General features: G+C 42.8%; 1 protein-coding gene across 1 annotated transcript in view; it reads right to left on the minus strand.

Moving 5' to 3' along the window:
• SLC19A2 (solute carrier family 19 member 2) overlaps nucleotides 1-20,637 on the minus strand; it is a 132,607-nt gene that overhangs the window by 28,708 nt on the left and 83,262 nt on the right. Inside the window, exon 3 of the mRNA XM_044071839.1 lies at nucleotides 9,993-10,134. Coding sequence (XP_043927774.1) covers nucleotides 9,993-10,134 — 142 coding nt within the window. The remainder of the gene's footprint in view (nucleotides 1-9,992; nucleotides 10,135-20,637) is intronic.

Here is a 20,637-nt window from a genome sequence, read left to right on the forward strand (position 1 = left end):
GAGAAGTTAGCATGCAGTTCATGGATTTTACTGTTGACACTTCTTATATTAATATTTAATAGTAGAATATCAGATTTGTCTAGAGGAGGAATGATGGTCACTTGAATAGATTGCATTTGTATGTCATTTTGTGAGGTTGAAAAAAAGAAAAAGAATAAAAAGTCACCAGTTACCAAAACTGGAGAAAAACACCCTACATTTAGCGCTTTTGTCTCCTTCAGAGACTTCTGCAGACTCAATTTTAAAAAACACAACATCTTTGAATATAGGTCCTTAAAAACACATGATTACTGTCACATGATAGGAAACAAAATCAAATCAAGCATTTGAGCTCGTTTTCCACCTGGTCTTAATAATAGAGAAGATTTTGTGATGTATTTAAAAAGAAAAGATTAAAAATATTAAGTTTTTAAATGTTAGGAAATGTTTTAGTTGTCCATGACATCATGTGATTGTTTCCTATCATGTGACAGTAATCATGTGTTTTTAAGGACTTGTATATAAAGAAGTTGTGTTTTTTTTTTTAAATTCAGTCTGAAGAATTCTCCAGTTACTGAAGAAGTGCTAACTGAAGGGTGTTTTATTAAACCGTGTGTTTTTTCTCCAGTTTTGGTGAATTTTTGGTCTTTGTTTCTGAGGATTTAGTCCTTTTTGGGATTATTTTGTGAGGTTGAATTGTACAGTTCATATGTTGGCTGGGGTTTGGGTGCATGTCCAACTAAGAGTTAGCTTGGATGCTATTTTGACTAGTTTTTAAGAATCTATGTATTTATCATATTTCTGTGTGATGCCAGGTATGTTTGGGTGAGAAAGAGAAAGCTGTGTATGGTGTAGAGTTGAGATACTGAAGATGGAGCAACATATATGGAGATGTTTACTGGCTTGGGTGCTAGGGGGTAGCTATTAGAGGTGGAGTGGGAAGGGGAAGGTTCATTTAGGTTGGAATAGCAAGAGGTGTTATATGTTGCTAATATTAAAAGTAGCAGAGTGGTAGTCAGTAAGTGCAGCTGGTGCATGAAAGTACAGTTGTGTACACTTACCACAAATGTAGATATTCGAGAGTATTCACTGTTGCAGTCATCACTTGTGGGGTTATCCCTGCTGGGTAGCCCTTGGCCGGCCTGAATACCAGAGTAAAGGATTTCCCTCCTGCGTTGGGTGCCCTGAGACTGTGGCTGACATCAGGTCTTCAGGGCTATAAAAGGTGGCAGCCAACACCATTACATCAGTTTTACTTGCCCCCAAGTAGGTAGGGAGCCCCTAAGAAGATACAGAAATAAGGAAAGAAGGGGAAGGTGGGAGGGAAACAGGACTGCAACAGTGAATACAATCGAACATCTACATTTATGATAAGTGTACACAACTGCACTATGTTCTTCTTGTTTCACTACTGCAGTTTACCAAACCTGAGGAAGTAGGTAGCGGGCATGCTGGACAGGTTATGGGGATACTAGATGCCCTGCAGGACTGCAGATGCAAATTCTGCCCTATTTTTGGAGAATGTAGCCAGCTGGTAGTGCCAGGTGAAAGTGCGGATAAATGCCCATGTAGCAGCCTTCAGAATATCCTCGGTAGGAACACCTCTCAGGACGGCCGTGGGGGTAGAGGCTGCTCTCACTGAATGAGATCTGATGGATTTGGGAGGACACTTTCCATGGCGGGCATAGCAGAAATGTATGCAATGAGAGATCCATTTGGAAATGCTCTGCTTTGTAATGGGTTTTCCTTCTGCCCCAGGGCCAAACAAAACCAGTAGCTGGGTCAAATGTACTGACTGATTTGGTCCTGCCAAGGTAAAACCTCCATTGTCTGTGCACATCTAGTGTGTGCAGAATTCTTTCTCCCTTATTGGTAAGTTTAGGAAAGAAAGTAGGTAGGCATATGGCCTGGTTGAGGGTTACATCAGAGACCACCTTAGTCATAAAGGAGGGGTTGGTTCTTAAAGAGACCCTGTTCTCGTGGAAAAAGATAAAGGGCTCAGTGGCCATAAGGGCCTGGAGCTCAGATACCCTCCTGGCAGAAGTGATGGCCAGCAAAAAAGCAGTCTTCCAAGAAAGAAACTTGAGATCTGCCGAGTATGCTGATCCCGGCTCAAAAAGGGGTAAAGTCAACTTTTCTAGTAACAAAGTTTAGATACCAAGCTGGTGCAAGTGGCTTTCTATGTGGTCTGATGTGAGCCACACCCCTGAGGAACTGTTTTAAGAGGTGTTGAGAGAATAAGGGCTGCTTTGCCTGGACATAAGCCGAGATAGCTGCAGCATGAGTCTTGATAGAGAAGTAAGACAGCCCCTTTTCTAGAAGCTCTGCTAGGTAGTCCAGAACCAGTGGTAGAGAGGCATGAGTGCTGTATGCACCTCTGCTGTTGCATCAGCGGGTGAACCTTTTCCATTTTGCAGAATATGATTTTCTGGTCCTGCGTCTACGGGCCTACTAATAATGTCAAACACTTGTCTGCTGAGGGCTGAAGTGTCATCCGCCTTTGTGGAATCAGCCATGCTGTTAACTTGAGTGTGGCAAGGCCTGGGTGCAGTAGCTTCCCTCTCTGTTGAGTGAGAAGGCTTGCTGTGGGGGGTAGGAAGATGGGAGGCTGTATTCTCAGACTGAGAAGCATGGGGTACCAGTGCTGCCTCGGCCAGTCTGGGGTGATGAGGATAGCCCTTGGTCCTTCCTCTCTGATCTTGAGAAGCACCCTGGGTATCAGAGGCAGTGGGGGGGGGACGCATACATAAACAGGCTGCCCCAGTGGAAGGATAAGGCGCCCACCCTCCAAGCTTCTGGATGAAACTCTCTGGAGCAGAATTTGGTTGGTTTGCGGTTCTGGTAGCTTGCAAAAAGGTCTATGTCTGGTTTGCCCCAGAGTTGACTGATTTTTAGGAAGGTTTCCCTGTGCAACTGCCACTCGTGGGGTTCAAGGAGTTGTCTGCTTAATTGATCTGCCAGGGTGTTTTGTTTCCCTGGAAGGTATTGTGCTATCAAATGCAATCCCAGATCTGAGGCTGACTGCCAGATTTTCATAGCTAAATGACACAGGGGGTAAGAATGCATGTCCCCCTGCTTGTTGATGTACCACAACAGTAGTGTTGTCTTTCTTGATTAAGTATACTCCTGGTAACAGGTGTTCTTGGAAGGTTAGAATTGCCCTGTAAACCACTAGCATTTCTTTCAGGTTGATATGGAGACCCTGAACTTCCAGATCCCAAAAAGCCTGAGTTCGCAGGGTTTTTTTTGTCAGCTCCTCAGGCCATGTCCGAGCCATCTGTGGTTATGGTTTGGTCGTGTGGGTGAAGGACAAAGAGAAGGCCCTTGTTCAGAGTGCAAGCCTCGGCCCACCATAGGAGCTCAATCCTTAAACAAGGAATCAGGGGGAGCTGGTGTTCCAGTGACTGAGTGTGTTGGCACCAGAGGTTCCTTAAGTACCCTTGCAATTTCCTCATGTGCAGTCTGGCAAGGGGCACCAGCAGGATGCAGGAGGCCATGTATCCCAGGGCTTGAAGGATTTTTCTGGCAGTGAGGTGGGTTGTGTGTGCCAGCTGGGTGAAGTAAGACTGTAGAAAGGCCTGGTTCTCTGGGGGGAGGAAGGCCATTTGTGCTGAGGCGTCCAGAAGGGTGCCCAGGAAGGTTAACCTTCGTGTGGGCTGTAGATGGGACTTCAGGTTGATGGTAAATCCTAGTGAGGATAGTACGGTCTGCACAAAGGAGAGGTCCTGCAGGAGTCTTTCCTTGGTTTCTGCCTGGATGAGGCAGTCGTCAAGACAGGGATAAATATATATACCCTTCTGTCTGCAAAATGCAATGATTGGATTCAGGCACTTGGTAAAGACTCTGGGAGCAGTGGACAAGCCAAAGGGCACAGAACTGAAAGTGTTGGGACCCTGCTCTGAATCTTAGGTAACTCCTGCAGGACTGTCTGATAGGGATATGCAGGTAGGCATCCTTCAGATCTAGGGTCACTAACCAAGCCTGTGGTAGCAGCATGGGTAGTAGGTTTTGTACAGTCAGCATCATGAATTTTGGATCCAGGAGGGACAGATTCAGGGTGTGAGGTCTAGGAAAGGGCACCAGGACCCTCTTTTCTGGGAACCAGTCTTAAATAAAAGCCTTTTCCGGCCTGTTCCTTTGGCACAGGTTCTATAGCACCCTGGGCATGAAGCTTTCTGATCTGACAAATAGCTTCTGTCCTCTGATATATAGGGACATTTGGGCAACCTGACCTTTTTGGCTTTTCTTTGAAATAGAATCTGTACCTGCTGGTAATTTTCAGGACTCAAAGATCTGAGATGTTGGCCTGCCAGTTTTCTAAGAAGATAAGAGTCTTCCTCACAGCCCGCCTGTTGATATGAGGGGCAGAGGGGAGAGGAGAGAGTCATTGAGAGTCCTTGGAGAAGGGAGCGGGCTTATAACTCCCTTGCCTAGAAGCAGCAGTGGACCACTGCCTGGGTCTTTGTTGGCTATGGGACTGGTGTCTAGGGGTTCTGTCTCTGCATCCCTTCCTCTGGACTGGTTTCATCTGTGAAGAAAAGGACCAGTGTTTAGTGGCAAAGTTAAGAACCTGGGAGGCTGCACCTGTAAGAAGTCCTTGACAGTTTGTATGGACTTGGCTTTGTCCTCCATTTTCTTAATGACCTCTTCTGCTTTAGGTCCAAACAACTGGCCCTTATCCAAAGGGGCATCTAACAGTTTGGATTTTACCTGGTCAGGCAAAGGTTGATCCCTTAACCAGGTATATCTTCTGATCACTGTGCCTTGAAATGGCAGTCCTGTTTGAAGCTTCTAAGACATCAAAACCACAATGCAAGGAGTGTTTGGCTACCCGAGAGCTGGACTGTATAAGGTCAGTTAATTCTCTGGTAGTACTATTGTCAGGAATAAAGATAACTTCTGTTTTATTACTTCGAGGACATTCTGCTCAAATGTCAGCATATGGAATTGACAAGTGAAGGCTCTTATTGCTAAAGTGGCTGAGGTGTATACCTTTTTCCCCATTCTGTCTAAAGCTCTGCCTAGCTCCCTTAGGGCCTTGGGTAATGACTTCTGAGTCTGCAGTGGGTTTTTTAAAAGATATTTATGGGTGTATTGCACCCTGTAGTATCTGTCTGGGTTCCTGTGTGCTGGGGGGGGGGGGGGGGTCTGGTGAAATGGCAGATTCTATAAAAACATCCTCTCCTACATCCAGGATAGGAGGAATGGCCAGAGGCTTATGCTGAGGCAGGTCGAGGAACTCCCTCAGTCTCTTCTTAGACTGAGTGTAATCTTGAGCCTCCCATTGAAAAGGGAGTTTATGGTTTCCCCAAAAGAAAGGTTCTCCGGGGGGGGGGGGGGGGACAGAAGGGAGTCATCAGCATCAGAGTCATCAAATGCTGCAAAGAGCTGGTCTTCCATGTCTGACTCCTCAGGAACAAATACTTCTGATTCCTGGTCGGAGAGAACCTCGGGGGGGGGGGGTCCTTTTTCTTTTGGCTAGGATGGGAGGGTAAGTCTGGCTTCCCCTAACAAGGGTCATCAAGTCTTCTACCATTCTGAGCAGTTGTTGCGACTGAGGGGCAGGCTGGCTGGTCATAGGTCAGTGGCTGGGTCCTTGGGGAGGGACCTTTTTGGGGGTAGTCTTGGGCTTGGCCTGGACGGGTTGGTAGTCTTATATAAGGTTAGTTTACTGGCGGTGTTGGCATCAGTTTAAGCCTGGCTTTGTTCGTAGGTGGTGTCTCAGCAGAAGCCAGTGCCTGCGAAGAAGCTCTGGACACGACTGCATGAGAAAGTCGACATAACGGCAGGGGGAGATGGATCCGGCAGCATACCGGACTCCGAACAGGTCTCAGTAGAGGCCTGCGACACTTCAACTGGCATCAGGGGTTGAGAAGGTGCCTCACTGAGTTAAGCTGTAGCACTGAGTTGAAAAATACCAGACTTTGGCCCGAGTCATCAGAGGACCTAACTTTATGAGGCCTATCTTTATCCTTGTCTTTCTTTTTACTAAGCTAGTCAGTAGCCGGCTGACCGACCGACGCCATTTCGCAGTTTGAAAAAGACTTGCTGAAATGCCTAGCTACAATTACAACTCTTCGTCTTATGGTTCTAGCGTTAACAGGGTACAGGACAACTGAGGACATTGTGGTCTGGGCCTAAACAAATGATGCAGAGAGTATGAAAGTCTCGGTGTGGGATCTACTTTCCACAACTGAGACAATTACTGACTTTCTCCGACATTGGTTAAAAGCAAGAAAAGGTTCCCCAATGGGGTACTTGGCTTTAGACGATGTCCCTCACTCTGGCAACGACTGATGCAGTCACAAAACTGCTTCTGCTTCGGGCTCCATGGCAAGAAAGACTGGTGTAATGGTGTCGGCTGCCACCCTTTATAGCCCTGACGACTTGATGTCAGCCACAGTCTCAGGAGAGTTGATGCAGGAGGGAAATCCTTTACTCTGGTATTCAGGCCGACCGAGGGGTACCCAAGCAGGGATAACCCCACAAGTGATGACTGCAACAGTGAAACACAAACATCTTTATCGAATATCTTGCGGAGGTCAGTCTGAGCTTAGACTGAACAAAAGTTAATAAATATTAGTAGTGCTATTTCTGTACTGTGATCTTTGAGGAATCCGTGTTGTGTTACATGAACACATATCTGTGCAAGGTTCTAGCACTGCCCTTTGGATAGGGCATCAAAATAAAATCCCATTTGCTTAAGTTAATGGCAAATCAGGTGGATGCAGAAAATCCCAAGGTACCTATTGAAAAAGAGTAGGGAAGATCCCTGAAGCTGTGGCCAAATTTCCCCTAGTAGTAGAAGTATAAACACCTCCTCCTGACTCCCTTGAAAAAAGGCTACTAGGCTAGTGAGACTAACCCTGCCTAAAAAGGATAAATAAAAATTTACGATAGAAGGGAGGGGCAGAGAGAATATCATCTGAAACTGGGTACTTTAGCTGATGTTCTGCTTTTGTGGAAAGGGTTATGTGGGAAAGTTTTTTGATACATATATTTCTGGCATGGATCTGTTTATCAGTATTGATACTAAGTGTACTACCAAACTGGCTGTAAATCCCTTTCAGAGTACCTTAGCCTAACTGTGGCCATGAGGTTTTCTTTACTTTATAGGTTCATTTGACATGAGGGCTACCTTGAAGATTTGAGAATAATTTCAGAGATTTGTAATATTTATGTCTGGATGGCAGCAGAGGCATAGCTGGCTCAATCAGTGCCCTGGGCTGACACTACAAGACAGCCACCCCAGGAAGCTCTGCAAAAAACACAAGATGATTGCTGTCCAACTGCGCCCTCCCACCACTATGTGCCTGGAGTGATTGTTTCTCCCACCACTTTCTAGCTACGTTTCTGGATGGCAGAGTGGGGGACTGGCTAAATAACATACAAGAAAATTTTTTTGAGTTTATAGACAACGGAGTAAGTTGAATGGGTTAGAACAGGGGATTTATTTATTTTGGGTGTATTTTTTTCCTCGCTTACCAGAGTTAAGTAGGGAATGGATGATATATCAAAATGATTTGGGCAACTGCCAGAATACAGTTGTGGCCCTCCCACAATATAAGGATATGTTTAGAGAGTAAATAGGTGACGTACAAAAGTAAGCAGACCTCTCCATTACTCAGAGATCACTGTAAAGGATACTTACTCATTGTTATGTCTACATTAGCCCTCTTCTAAATGTACTACCTTTCTTATGATAGCTGCTGACAAAACTGCCAAGCCTGTTACCTATATTTTTAACCTGGTCCTCACTTTAGGAACTGTGCCCCCAGCTTTGAACCACCATAAGATAACCACCGAAAATTCCCACAACCAAACACAAGATGATTTGACCAAAAGCAAATCACTTCCATCTGGCTAAGATTTTTTGAAAAAAATCCTCTGTAAACAAATGCTCACATACATCAACAATTATGGCCTCCTTTCGGACAAGCAGCATGACTTTGTAAATGCCTTTAACACAACTGCTTTACTATCATCAAATGACTCCATTTATCATCATCAACGGCTCATCACTGCTGGTATATTTGTTGACACCAGGGCATTTGAAACTGCCAAGTCTCAATTTGGTGTTATCCAAGACAAAAAAAAAAACAAACTAAATACTATTAAGTGCTTCCCAATGTACTTAGAAATTAGAAAAACTGAACCTCTAAACAATAAACACTTTACAACTTCCAATACTCTCTATGTAGGGGACTCAATTTTATTCATTAATAACCTCACACAAGAACTCCCTACTTTTTAATGTCACTTTATAGATATATGACATACTGCTCCTACAAGCCAACAAATCCTCCTCTTACCTTGAAATACAACTCCAGCAGTTCTTTTCCAGTCTTTGCTCCTCAGTAATTATGAGGACTGTTATGCAGTTTTCCTTGCCTTATACATGTCCCCAACTCCCCACTCTTAACAGTCACTTTATAATCACATTATTCCCCATGTGTTGGAACATAAATATTTAGGCATTACACTAGATCCTTCCCTTCGTCACCCACACAAAGGACAAAAGTACAAAACTTTGTTATAAATTCTCAAATCTCTTCTTCCCAGCAGCAGCCTTCTCACTGGCCAAAAATGTCCTCCTACCAAAACTGGAACAGGGTTTTCCTCTTCTAGTCTTTCACTCTTCCTACAACTTGCTCAGACTCCGGACCGCTGAAAACAAAATCTGCAGATTAGCACTCCTAACTGCCTTTCATGCTCACCACTGCATCTTTTTAAAGAATCTTAACTGGCTACTCATTACTGAAACACCTACCCCTTGTGTGTGAATATATACATTCACATAGATACTTGTGCATCAACACGACCGTATTTGCTGGTGGCCACCATGTGCGGCTGCCCCTCTTATCACAAACATTTTCTACTTGCTCCACACATCCCGAAAATCCTTTACTGATGTATGCTGTTTCACTGCTGCTTCTGTTGTGCTCTACGGCCCCTAAATCACCTCTGCAACAAAGTACTTCTTCAAGGTCAGTGTTGTTACCCTTCTCCCTTTTCACGTTCATAGGTTGGTACTAGGCTATCGCACTAGGGCCTACACAAGCCTAGCCATAACAATTCCCTGGATATTTCTTCCCACAATATTTAATTCCCTGGACCCCCGTCTAGCATAGCGATGGGTGAATTTCCTATCTCCCATCCAATCGTCAAGGTTTTATTTTGAAGAGGGCCAAGGAAGCGCTCTGCTTGACATGTATGGGCAGTCTATTTCAGAGTATGGGGAGTCGCTGGGTCAGGAGCCTATCCCTCCAGCATGTTTTGTTCATCGTGATGACAAGGTTTAGATCCCTGGAGCGTGTGGCTCTGAGGGATTGGGATTTCTTTCAGTGGAGCATGTCCAACAGCTCAGAGTTTGACATGGCCTTGTATGTTAAGCAGAGATCGCCTCTGAGTAGACGATATGCCACAGGGTACAGCTGGAGTTTTTTTTAGACATTTACTGCCAAATTCACTCCTCTCAAATATACATCGACAATGAGGTAGTCCCATTACAATCCCAAATATTTCTTTATTCTCCTCCCAATAATCCATTCTGCTCACCATTTTCATATCTCTCTGCTGTATCTTTAATAACTCAATCTTTAGCTGCACCAATACCAAAGCTGGGTGAAGTATTCCAAATACAGTCTTCCTCACAAGATGGTCTTAATGCCTGTTACTTACTTTCCTTAAGGATCACCCTATCCAGTTCCTGCGAGGCATGAATGCAACACTCAAACTCTATTTTCTCCATTCTCATGTGTGGGGCTACCACTCATGATATGTGAGCTGTATAGACTAGTATACTTTTTTTTTGCATTAAATCTTAGTTGTTTTCTATATGTTCAGTTTTCAAGCAACAATAGACCCCACTAGAGGCCTGACCATTTCATCTGTGACCACCACACCAAATCTCAATACACTCAGCAAACCAAACATTGTAATCTCTACCCCAGCAAGACATTCAACTCAAAAGTTTAAAAACGAAAAGCATCACAAATAAAAGAGTACTTTACCTGAGTATAGATGTCTAATCCAAGTACACTGGAATCGGCAACAATTAGTGTTAGCAAAGTCTGCAGAAGCAACGCAATGAAAGTGTTTACACCAAAAACTAAAGCATATCGTTCCACGGATAAATTTGCAGCAATACAGAACCTACAATACAAAATGAAAATTACTCTCAATTTCATCTACAGAAAAATACTGTATTTAAAACTATCCCTCTATCAACTATTTAACCTTTTATGCCAGACATTTAACTTGCATTACACATTCTTGTGTTCAACATAAGACAATGAAATGGTACTCTTCCAAGGGAAGCTCATCACATTATGAAACTGTTACATTCTTCATGCATCCGGACAGCGTCTTACTGTGAGGCGACAACGCTACTGCAGCACCACCACCGCACCCTTTCCTTGAAAGTAAATGACTGTTTTCCTGGAGTCATTATTCCTCCGGTAATGTCTTAGTTACGTGTATAGATCCAGAAGCTGCTAATTTCCATTAGTCTCGAAGTTTGGATAACAGGCAGGAAGGATGAGGGGACTATTAGTCAATGTGAAGACACAAAAAAATCCAATTTTCTTGCTAAAAAGGTTAAAAAAAAAGTTTGCTTCCTTTTCTTCAAGAATATCCTTGTGTTTACATAGACAGCTTACAACTCTTGAATATTCTGAGAGAAGTAACAGTGGCCAGAAAAAAATGCTTTCCATGGGAAGCATTTTAAATTAATCATATTTGCTAGTCTGGAAGAGAGCAAATTAACTTTTCCAACATGAAGTTCAAATCTCAAGGGATGGACAAGTCTTGTGGGAAGCTAACTTTAGGAAGACCTTATTTACTTTCTGTGGGAAGGTTGATATGCAACTAGAAACTGCACACCCAAACTGAGTGGTGAACAAACCAAGTCCGAATCAAATTCATAATTATAAATACTTTGGTATCAAACACTGTAAAGTCACCAAACTTGTGAAAAAGTCAAAGAAACAAATCTATTCCACATCTGTCTGCAAGACCGTGGAAACAAAGATCTAAAGACTTAAACATAAAAGACAGGCTACTAGGAAATCAAATTTGTCCCCCTAGGCTGCTAGGTTTAGAGATTTGAGATTTATATGTAGTATCTTGTCTTGCTGCAGAGTCAGTAAAGGACTTGTGTACATAGCTCTCAACCTTCCATGTCCAAAATGAGGAACACTAGCCTTCATTATGTGGAACAAATGGGCAAAATGTGGAACACATACTAATGGCTTACTAACAACTTCAACTAGGAAGGTCATAGGATGGTTAAAATATGCTGGTTTTACTTATAAAGAAGATCTTTTAATGAATTAATACGAGTCATTTCTATTTACAATGGATTTCACTTAAATTCCTAACACTGAATGTGTGACAGTCTTTCAATGTGAAACTTTGAGGTATCTTCGAGGAACACAAACTTTTTAAGATCGTAAATGTGGTACGTTCCTCATAATGAGGTACACTTGAGAGGTATGCTTGTGTATAGAATGTTCATAGTGAATGATAAATTAAGGTATTCAGCAGAGAAAATATAGTTGTTCAAGTAAACTTACCATAACAGTAGATGTACGAATGATCACTGCTGGAGTAGCCTTATCTGGGTTATATCCTGCCAAGGATGTAAAAGCAAGGCAGCTTCCAAAACTTCAAGGCACCTTCCATGCACAGACCATTAGTTGGCTTGAGCTGAGCTGACTAAAGACAGATTTTGGTGCCAAATCCTTAAGACCTTTCATGCCAACTGAGAGAGGAAGGCTGAGCCCTGAATGAACAATGCCCACACCCTGACAAAACACACAAAAAAAAAAAAAAAAGGGATAACGAGGGAGTGGGTATTGCAGCAATGATCTTTCAAATATCTCCGGTCATAGTAAGTTTAAGTAAACAACTGTACTATATTCATTATATTGATCACTGCTGCAGTAGTCATAGCTATACAGGAAGATTACTCGAGCTTACTTCATTTGAAAAGTTGATGGAGAAGAGTCCAGGATTCCGTGGAGAATGGTCCTAGAAAAACCTTATCTAGACACGGAGAAGAAATCAAGCTTATACTGCTTTGCAAAAGTATGTACAAAGGACTAAGCTGCTGCTTCTAGAATCCAACTCTTTCCAAAAAGACATCGATGAAGCCAAGGCCCTGACAGAATGGACTTTGACCCTGCCTGAAACCTTTTTTTTTTTTGAGGTAAATATACCAAAGGCAATAGAAAACCATTTGGAAACTGTCTGTTTTGACACAGGCTGTCCCCCTTCTTAACATCAGAAGAAATTAACTGATCCTAAGATCAGAAAGATTTAGTTCCATCAAAATAGCACCAGAGTTTTCTGTGGATATCCAAGCTATGGAGTACTTTTCTTCCTCATTTTTGCTTTCAAGAAAGAAAATGGGGAGGTGGACAGTTTGGCTTAAAGTAAACTTAGATACCCCTTTAGGCATTGAAGGACTACTCAAAGAAACCCTGCCTCTGTAGAAAATTAGATAGGGTTGAATCTCCATAAGAGATTGGAGCTCAGATACCCATCTTGCAAAGGTCAAAGCAATCAGTCAAACTGTTTTCCATGTTAAGAACCTCATGTCAGCCAAGTTAGCTGGTTCAAATGGAGCAAGTGTTAGCCTTCCTAACAAAAATAAAGATCCCAAGGAGGGACAATGGTTTCCCTGGAGGCCTTTTATACATGGCATGATTCAAAAAAATAGGTTAAAATGAGAATGCTTTGAGAGTGAAAGATCCCTGCCTAGCTGTGCTTAAATGACTGATAAATGAACTTTGATAGAGGAGTAAGAAAGGCCATAGGATAGAAACACACATATTGTAAGACGAGAGAACTACCCCTGAATAGATGCTGGTTATGTTGCTCCCACCAATTAGAAAACCCTTTCCATTTGCTAATGTACAATTTTCTTGTAGCAGGCTTTCTTGCCACCATTAGTAGCTTCTGCACTTATCAGTAAACAGGTGTCTAAAGGGAATTAAGACCATATCATCCAGGCAGCCAGTTGAAGGTGGCTGTGATGCATCAAAATCCCCTGATCTTGTGTGATTAGATCCATTCTGTGAGGAAGCTTATGGTAATTATCTTTGGCCATTTCCATAAGAAGGGAGAATCACTGTTGCATGGGCCAGAAGGGAGTCATCACAATGACTCTGGGGTATTCCAAGTACGCTGGACATTAGTGGAAAGGGTGGAAAAGCAAGTGGGAACATTCCTGTCCAAGGAAAAGAAAAGGTATAAGTCTTTCACAGCTTCTAGCCTGGAGTAGAATCTTACCAGATGACTCTTCAGAGAGGAGGCAAATAGGTACTTGAGGAACTCCCCACAGCTGGATCAAATCTTGGGAAGAACCTATGCTCTATTTTCCATTCATGAGGGTCTGCCCTTGTCTGCCACATAATTTTGCTCTAATGGAATGTAGGATGACTTTAGCGTGACACTTTGCTGTGAAGCTAAATGGCAACATAATATGGCTAATCTGCAAGGGGGGTACAACCTGGTTCTCCTTTGCTTGTTGATGTACCACATGACTGCAGTACTGCCTGTGACACCCCTGCACAGGGCCGGTAATCAAGAAGCCTCAATCCTCACCACTGGCAACAGTGAGGGATGTGCACAATGGGAAGATGACAAGTACACACACAGTAAAAGCACAATTTCTCTTAAGAGCACACACAGATCAGTCAGTCTGGGGCTAGTTTCTCCCTCTTTCTCCAGATCCCCAATAAGACTTCCCAATGGCACAGCTATAGGGTTAAGATGTCAGCCAAGGGGTCAAGCCAAGACCTCCAGCACCCTCTCTGTCCAACCAGTGCTTCGTGTCCCTGCCAAAGTAGCTGACACACACACTGAGATTTTATTTATATACAAATACAAACACACACCTGGGGAAGGCTGACACAGGTTTACTAGCTATGCCACTTCTGCCCAGACTATAAGGTAGTTATCACTGCCACCAACCCCTCATACTAGGAGGCCCTTTCAAAGGGTGACCAATCCTACTGTGCAATTTTACTATTATCCAAATGGTAAGTGTGACCAAGACTTGCAAGGCTATCTAGAAGTGGCCTGTACAGTGTCACCAAATCCATATGCAAGTGCTTTAAGAGCTTACACGTGTCTCACAAATATAAGCCACAAAGATAGGTTTAAATATAATAACAAAAGAACAACACAATACTCAGTCAACATAGTAACTACAGAGTTCAGAATCACAGGAAATATTTTAAAACAGCATTGCAGGACAGTCACAGGAAATATTTTAAAACATTGCAGGGCAGTCTCAGTGAAACAGAGAAAACATCTAAACTAATCTTTACTATATTCCTGTCTATACCTAAAATATACTATGCCCTAAATAACTTACTTGTAGAGCAAGGAAAATGCAAATGAGTGGATGTTGTTATTAGGTCCAAGACAAAACACAAAATGCACAGCCTCTGAGAGAGTTCCCAAATTAATATCAACAATACTGCTGGGCTAACCTGGATGACATCACTCTGTCACCTGCCTTCAGTTCCCAGGCTAACAGAAACATCTCTGCGTTAAAAATACATACCTCTCAGAAGTGCAGCTGCTAGGAAGTTATAAACCAATACAACAGTTTATATTTTAAACCTAGTAATTACTTCTCCAAGACAACAGAAAGAAACTAATAGCTCTAGACATCCTGTTTCCTTGCTGCATTAATTAACCTTTATAGCACATCGTAAAGCACTTAATTTCAACTTATTTCTTGAAGTTTTGTAAGTTAATCTTCTATGTTATAGGAGAGTATGTTGTAGTTACATTCTGGAATCTCAGTACAGAACATACAGTTCTGTATACATCATATCAATATTCACAAATGACAGAATTGTTTACAAAATTCCAGATAGCTGGGCTCTCGGGAAACTTGTTCTCCATATGAGATTCCTCTTCGGTCAAACCCTAGCACCGAGATTTGAAAAGATAAAGGATGTTGGTGCTGAGACTAGAGACTTCAGATACCATTGTATTTTTCTCATGTGGAGTCTTGCCAGGGATTTCATGTGAATATATCATGAGAATCACAGATGTCTGAGACCCAAAATCCTGAGGTATTCACACAGTCTGAGTGGAGAACCTTAGAAATAGATCTAGCTACAGATCTTTTTTTCCCCTGTGGAAGAAAAGCTCTTTGAACTGAGGTGCACAGCTGACACCCCAGAAACACAATCCTGTGTTGAGTCAAAAAGGACTTTTAAATGTTCTTTTGGAATCCTAGCTTTTGTAAAATATCTCTCACCTACAGGAGAGATTCCAGTCACTTAAAAACTCCCCAAAGATAAGCAAGTCATCTAAATATGGAAATGTGGATACCCTATAGTCTACAATGAGCTACAATTGGGGCTAGACCCTTTTGAAACTCTTTGTGCAGTGGATAGTCCAAATCGTAAGGCAGAGAACTGAATGTAATCCAGACAGTCTGGATAAGTAGATATGTGATGAACATCTTTTAAATATAGTGTTACCGAAATTAGAATGCAAAAACTGGTTGTGAAGTGACATCATTTTGAACTTGGGCACAATCAGAAACAGGTTTAGGAAAGAAAGATCCAGAATTGGTCTCCAAGCATTTTCTTTGCCACTAAACCATCCTTGATTAAAAATTTCTCCCAACCCAGGAAGCAGGAACTGGTTACAGCATACCCTGGGACAGCATATGTTGAAGTACACAGAGAAATAAAGGAGTCTGGTTCTAGTGGATGAGAGATTACCCCCTGAAAAGAAAGAATTTCATTCTACTGCCATCTATAAACCTTCATGAATGATCTTCAGAACAAATCTGACTGCCAAAGAGAAAAGTGGAGATTCAGACTTTCTGGAGGATAAAATGGACTGCTATGGTGGGGATGGGGTCCCAAAGTCCCTTACAATAGTCACCCTGGTTTGTTGAACTGTCCTTGTTTTTGGGGGCAGGGTCCTCAATTATTTTTGGACCCACTTTACCATTTCTTCTTAAAAAATAAGTTATGTACTCATCATATCAACGTTCAATCTGCGTTGTCCATTTTCATTCTTCCTCAAGAGCTGGAACAGTTGGGTTTGGAACCTACCTTCAGATTTGACTTGGCTGTTAGTATAGCTCATGGTAACCAAAAAGCTCTCAAGCTCCTCCCTTACCCATAATGCACCAACCCATAACATACCTCAGATCTTGCTTGCTGAATAAGTAAAGGTAAGAAATATGTTACATAAATTACTTGATAAAGAAAGCCATTAATTGGAGCTCAATATAAGGAACAGAGGTGTCCTTATAAACTCCCATTCTTCCAGAAGTCATTTGTGAAAAAGGTAGGGGGTTGGCAGGAGAGGAAGTTGAGGAAGAATGAAAATGGACAACCCAGACGGAACATTATGGCGAGTACATAACTTCTTTATCTGATGTCAATTTTCATCCATTCCTCAACATTTGGGACAGAATCCCCATCTACTTGAAATCCCGGGTAGACTAAGGATATTCACCTCAAGACCAGATCCAGTTTGTAATGAGTAATAAAGGTATGATGATTTACCCAAGTTGCAGCTGCACAAATGTCATCTATGGAATGCCTGGATAAAAACACTGAAAGTTGCCATGGATCTAGTAGAGTGGGCTGTTAAAGGTTTTGGTAACCAAATAACCTAATTTATTGTAGCAAAAGATGCACAGTCAGTAAAGCCATCTTGCCAAAGTTACTTTTGTAACTGATTTACCTAATTTGGCATCCACAAAGGAGGCAAATAGTTGATCAGATTTTCTAGTTGATCAGATTTTCTAAATTCTTTTGTCCTATGTAAATAGAAACGTAACAGGCTATGAACATCTAACAAGTGCAACATATATTCTCCTTTGTTTTCAAATTTTGGAAAGAAGCCAGGCAGATTAATAGACTGGTTGATGCTGGATTCGGATACCGCCTTGGGAAAGAGGGGTTGGTTCATAATGTTACTTTATCCCTATGAAAAAATCAAGTAGGTTTGGAGGACAATGCCTGAAGTTCAGAAATTCTTCTAGCAGAAGTAATGGCAACTAGAAAGATAGTTTTCCATGTCAGAAATTTAAGATCACGTTTTCCTGCCGGTTCAAAGGGGGAATGAGTTAAGGTCTGCAGTATTAAAGTCCCACGGTGGAGTGGGGTATAAGGCAGTCTTAACAAAAGAGTGCCTCTCAAGAAGGCCTTACAAAGTTTAGATGAAGCCAGAGAAGAATTCTCAGTTCCTATATGGTAGCTAGACATTGCTGCCAACTGAACTCTAACGGCTGAGGAGCTAGCTCCTTCCTTAAAAACTGTTGCTAAATTTCAAGAACACTCTACAGGGGCTGAAAAGGGGTCAATATGTTTCGGATATACTCCAAAAAACAAGCCTCTTCCATTTACTTCTGTAAAGTTTCCTTCTACTAGCTTTATGGGAAGATAAAAAGTAAATGGACAGGGAAAGGCAGCACAGGTTGTCTGGCTATTAAAGGAAGTGGAGAAAAGTACAGTTGTGTACACTTACCATAAATGTAGATGTTGGAGTGTATTCACTGTTGCAGTCATTACATTTGGGTAATCTGCTGGCAGGTTGCTCTCAGTCGGCCTGATTATCAAAGTCTTGTGTCCTGTGTCGGTTGCGGTCCCTTCTTCCATGACGTCAGGTCGTCAGGGGTATAAAACATGCAGCCGACACCATTACATCAGTTTTTCTTGTCCTAGATGTCAGGTGCCCTCCTAATGGGGAGAAAATAAACAAAAAAACACAAAAGTATACCTCCAACCAAAAGTAAATACACCAAAAAGGCTTTTAAGCATAGTAAAGGAAAGGAGAGGTAAAGCCAGACAAAACTAGGGGGCTGGAGGAAGGGTAACCAGGACTGCAACAGTGAATACACTTGAACATCTACATTTATGGTAAGTGTACACAATTGTACTACAGTCTTCGTGTTTCACTGTTGCAGTCATTACATTTGGGTAGATTCCCAAAGCTATGGTTTGGGGGAGGAGTTTATACAGTATTAGGGCCAGCTATAAGGCCCTGCAAGACAACAGTGGCAAAGCCAGCTCTGGATTTAGAGAAAATTGGTAAATGATAATGCTTGGCAAAAGTATGTACAGAATTCCAGGTAGCAGCTTCTAGTATATCCCTGGTAGGAACACCTCTGAGAAAGGCTGCAGAAGTAGATACAGCCCTGGTGGTGTGAGATCTGATCCCCTGGGGGATAGATTTTCCATGGTGCTTATAGCAGAAATGAATGCAATGGCTTATTCATTTAGAAATGGTTTGTTTTGAAATAGCCTTTCCCTCTGCCCCTGCAGCAAATGCCACCAGCAATTGTTCAGATTTTCTTCGAGATTTAGTCCTGTCCAAATAGAATCTTAGCTGTCTGTGCACATCCAAGGAATGCAGAATCCGTTCCCCTTTGTTCTGTGGATTGGGAAAGAAGGTTGGCAAATGAATGGACTGATTAAGAGCCACACTGGAAACCACCTTGGGTATGAAGAATGGATTGGTCCCGAGAGATACCCTGTCCGCATGAAAGATGATGAAAGGCTCCACTGCCAAAATGGCCTGTAATTCAGATATCCTTCTAGCTGAAGTGATTGCTAAAAGGAAGGCTGTTTTCCGAGAAAGAAATTTTAAGTCTGCAGTAGCAGCTGGCTCAAAAGGAGGTAGAGCGAGTTTCTCCAAAATAAAGGTCCCAGGCAGGGGTAGGGGCTCTCCTGGGTGGTCTCAAGTTTTTTGCCCCTCTGATATACTGCTTGAGCAGAGGATGAGAGAAGAGGGGTGGTTCTGTGTTACAGTGAGCTGAAATAGTGGAGGCGTGGATTTTAATGGAGAAAAAAGACAGGCCCTTGTGAAGCATCTCAGTTAAGTATTGCAAAATCTGATGTAAATTGGGCGCTGCTGTGCTCATCCCTAAAGACTGGTTCCAGGCACAGAATCTTTTCCATTTTTAGTACTAGGTCTCCTCGCCTAAAAGATGACATCCAGCACATGCTTGCTGAGGGATGATGAGGGTGAATTTAAGTGATTAGCCAGGCTGCACGGTTCAATGTAGGAAACTGTGGGTGCAGAATTTGGTTCTCCTGCTGAGACAGCAGGGAAGGGGTCTGAGGCAGGTGCCATGGAGAAATTTGCGACAGTGCGCAGGAGGGGATACCAGTGCTGGCACGGCCAGTCTGGAGCAATCAAAATCATCCCTGGGTTTGTCCTGTTTGACTTTTAGTAGAACTTTGGAGAGCAGAGGCAGAGGGGGAAAGGCGTAGACTGATCGGTTTTTCCAGCTGAAGGACAGAGCATCCACTTTCCAGGCTTGTTTGTGGGGAGTCCTTGTGCAAAACTTGTCCAACTGGTAATTCTGGTGGGAGGCAAATAGATCTACGTCTGGGCTCCCCCATTCGCTTGTCAACATGTTGAACATCCGTGGTTCCAGTTTCCTCCACTCATGTGCGTCCATGAGGTTTCTGCTTAGTCAGTCTGCCAGTATATTCAATTTTCCTGGCAGGAATTGAGCTTGTAGATGCACTTGGTAGCTCAAGGCTGTGTTCCACAATGCCATGGCTAGTCTGCAGAGGGGGTAGGAATGTGTACCCCCCTGCTTGTTTATGTACCACATAACCGTGGTGATGTCCATCTACCATTAGTTGTCCTGGAAGAATGTGGTCCTTGAAGGCTGTCAGAGCATTCTGTACAGCTTACATTTATTTTTGATACGCAAGTGCATTTGACTTGGGTTCCATTTGCCCTAAATGCAATTCCCTGCCAGGTGAGCCCCCCATGCATAGTCTGATGCATCTGTTAGGGTTTGGGCGGCAGGGGGTAGTGTGAATGGTAGTCCCTTGTTTAGGTGGCAGGCTTCTGCCCACCATAGGAACTCCAGGCGTAGGCAAGGTACGAGAGGAATCATTGTTTCCAGGCTGTGACAATGTTGACACCATAGACTTTTTAGATACCACTGTAGTTTCCTCATATGCAGTCTTGCATATGGAATTAGAAGAATGCAGGAGGCCATGAACCCCAAGGCTTGCAGTATTTGTCTTGCAGATAGCAGGGTTTTTCTGGTCACTTGTTTGAAGTTACCAAATTAATTTGCTTCTCTGGCGTGAGTAAAGCCATCTGGGCAGTTGTATTCAAGCTTGCACCCAAGAATGTAATCTGTTGACAGGGTAACAGTTGTGATTTCTTTTCATTTATGGTGTACCCTAGACAAGTTAGAACCCTTTTTACAAATGCCAGATGATTTAGAAGTATGCCCTGGTTCTCTGCCTGAATTAGACAATTGTCCAGGTATGGATATATTTGAATATTTCTTTGCCTGCAAAATGCAATAACTGGAGCCAGGCACTTTTTGAATACCCTGGGTGCAGTAGACAAGCCAAAGGGCAGTGCAGAGAACTGATAATGCAAGTAGCCTGCTTTGAAGCATAGGTGTCTTCTGCAAGATTCCCCGATTGGGATGTGCAGGTATGCCTCATAAATCTAGAGTTGCCAATCAGGCGTCTTTGCCTAGCATAGGAAGTAACTGGTGAAGAGTCAGCATCTTGAATTTTGGAATCTCCAGAAAGGTGTTTAGACAGGTCCAGTATTGGACACCAAGAATTGTCTTTTCTGGGTACCAGGAAAAGCCTGGAATAGAAACCTTGTCCCTTTTCC

The sequence above is a fragment of the Protopterus annectens genome, chromosome 5.part0 (genome assembly GCF_019279795.1).
Source record: "Protopterus annectens isolate FY-2018-M chromosome 5.part0, PAN1.0, whole genome shotgun sequence".
NCBI lineage: Eukaryota > Metazoa > Chordata > Ceratodontiformes > Protopteridae > Protopterus > Protopterus annectens.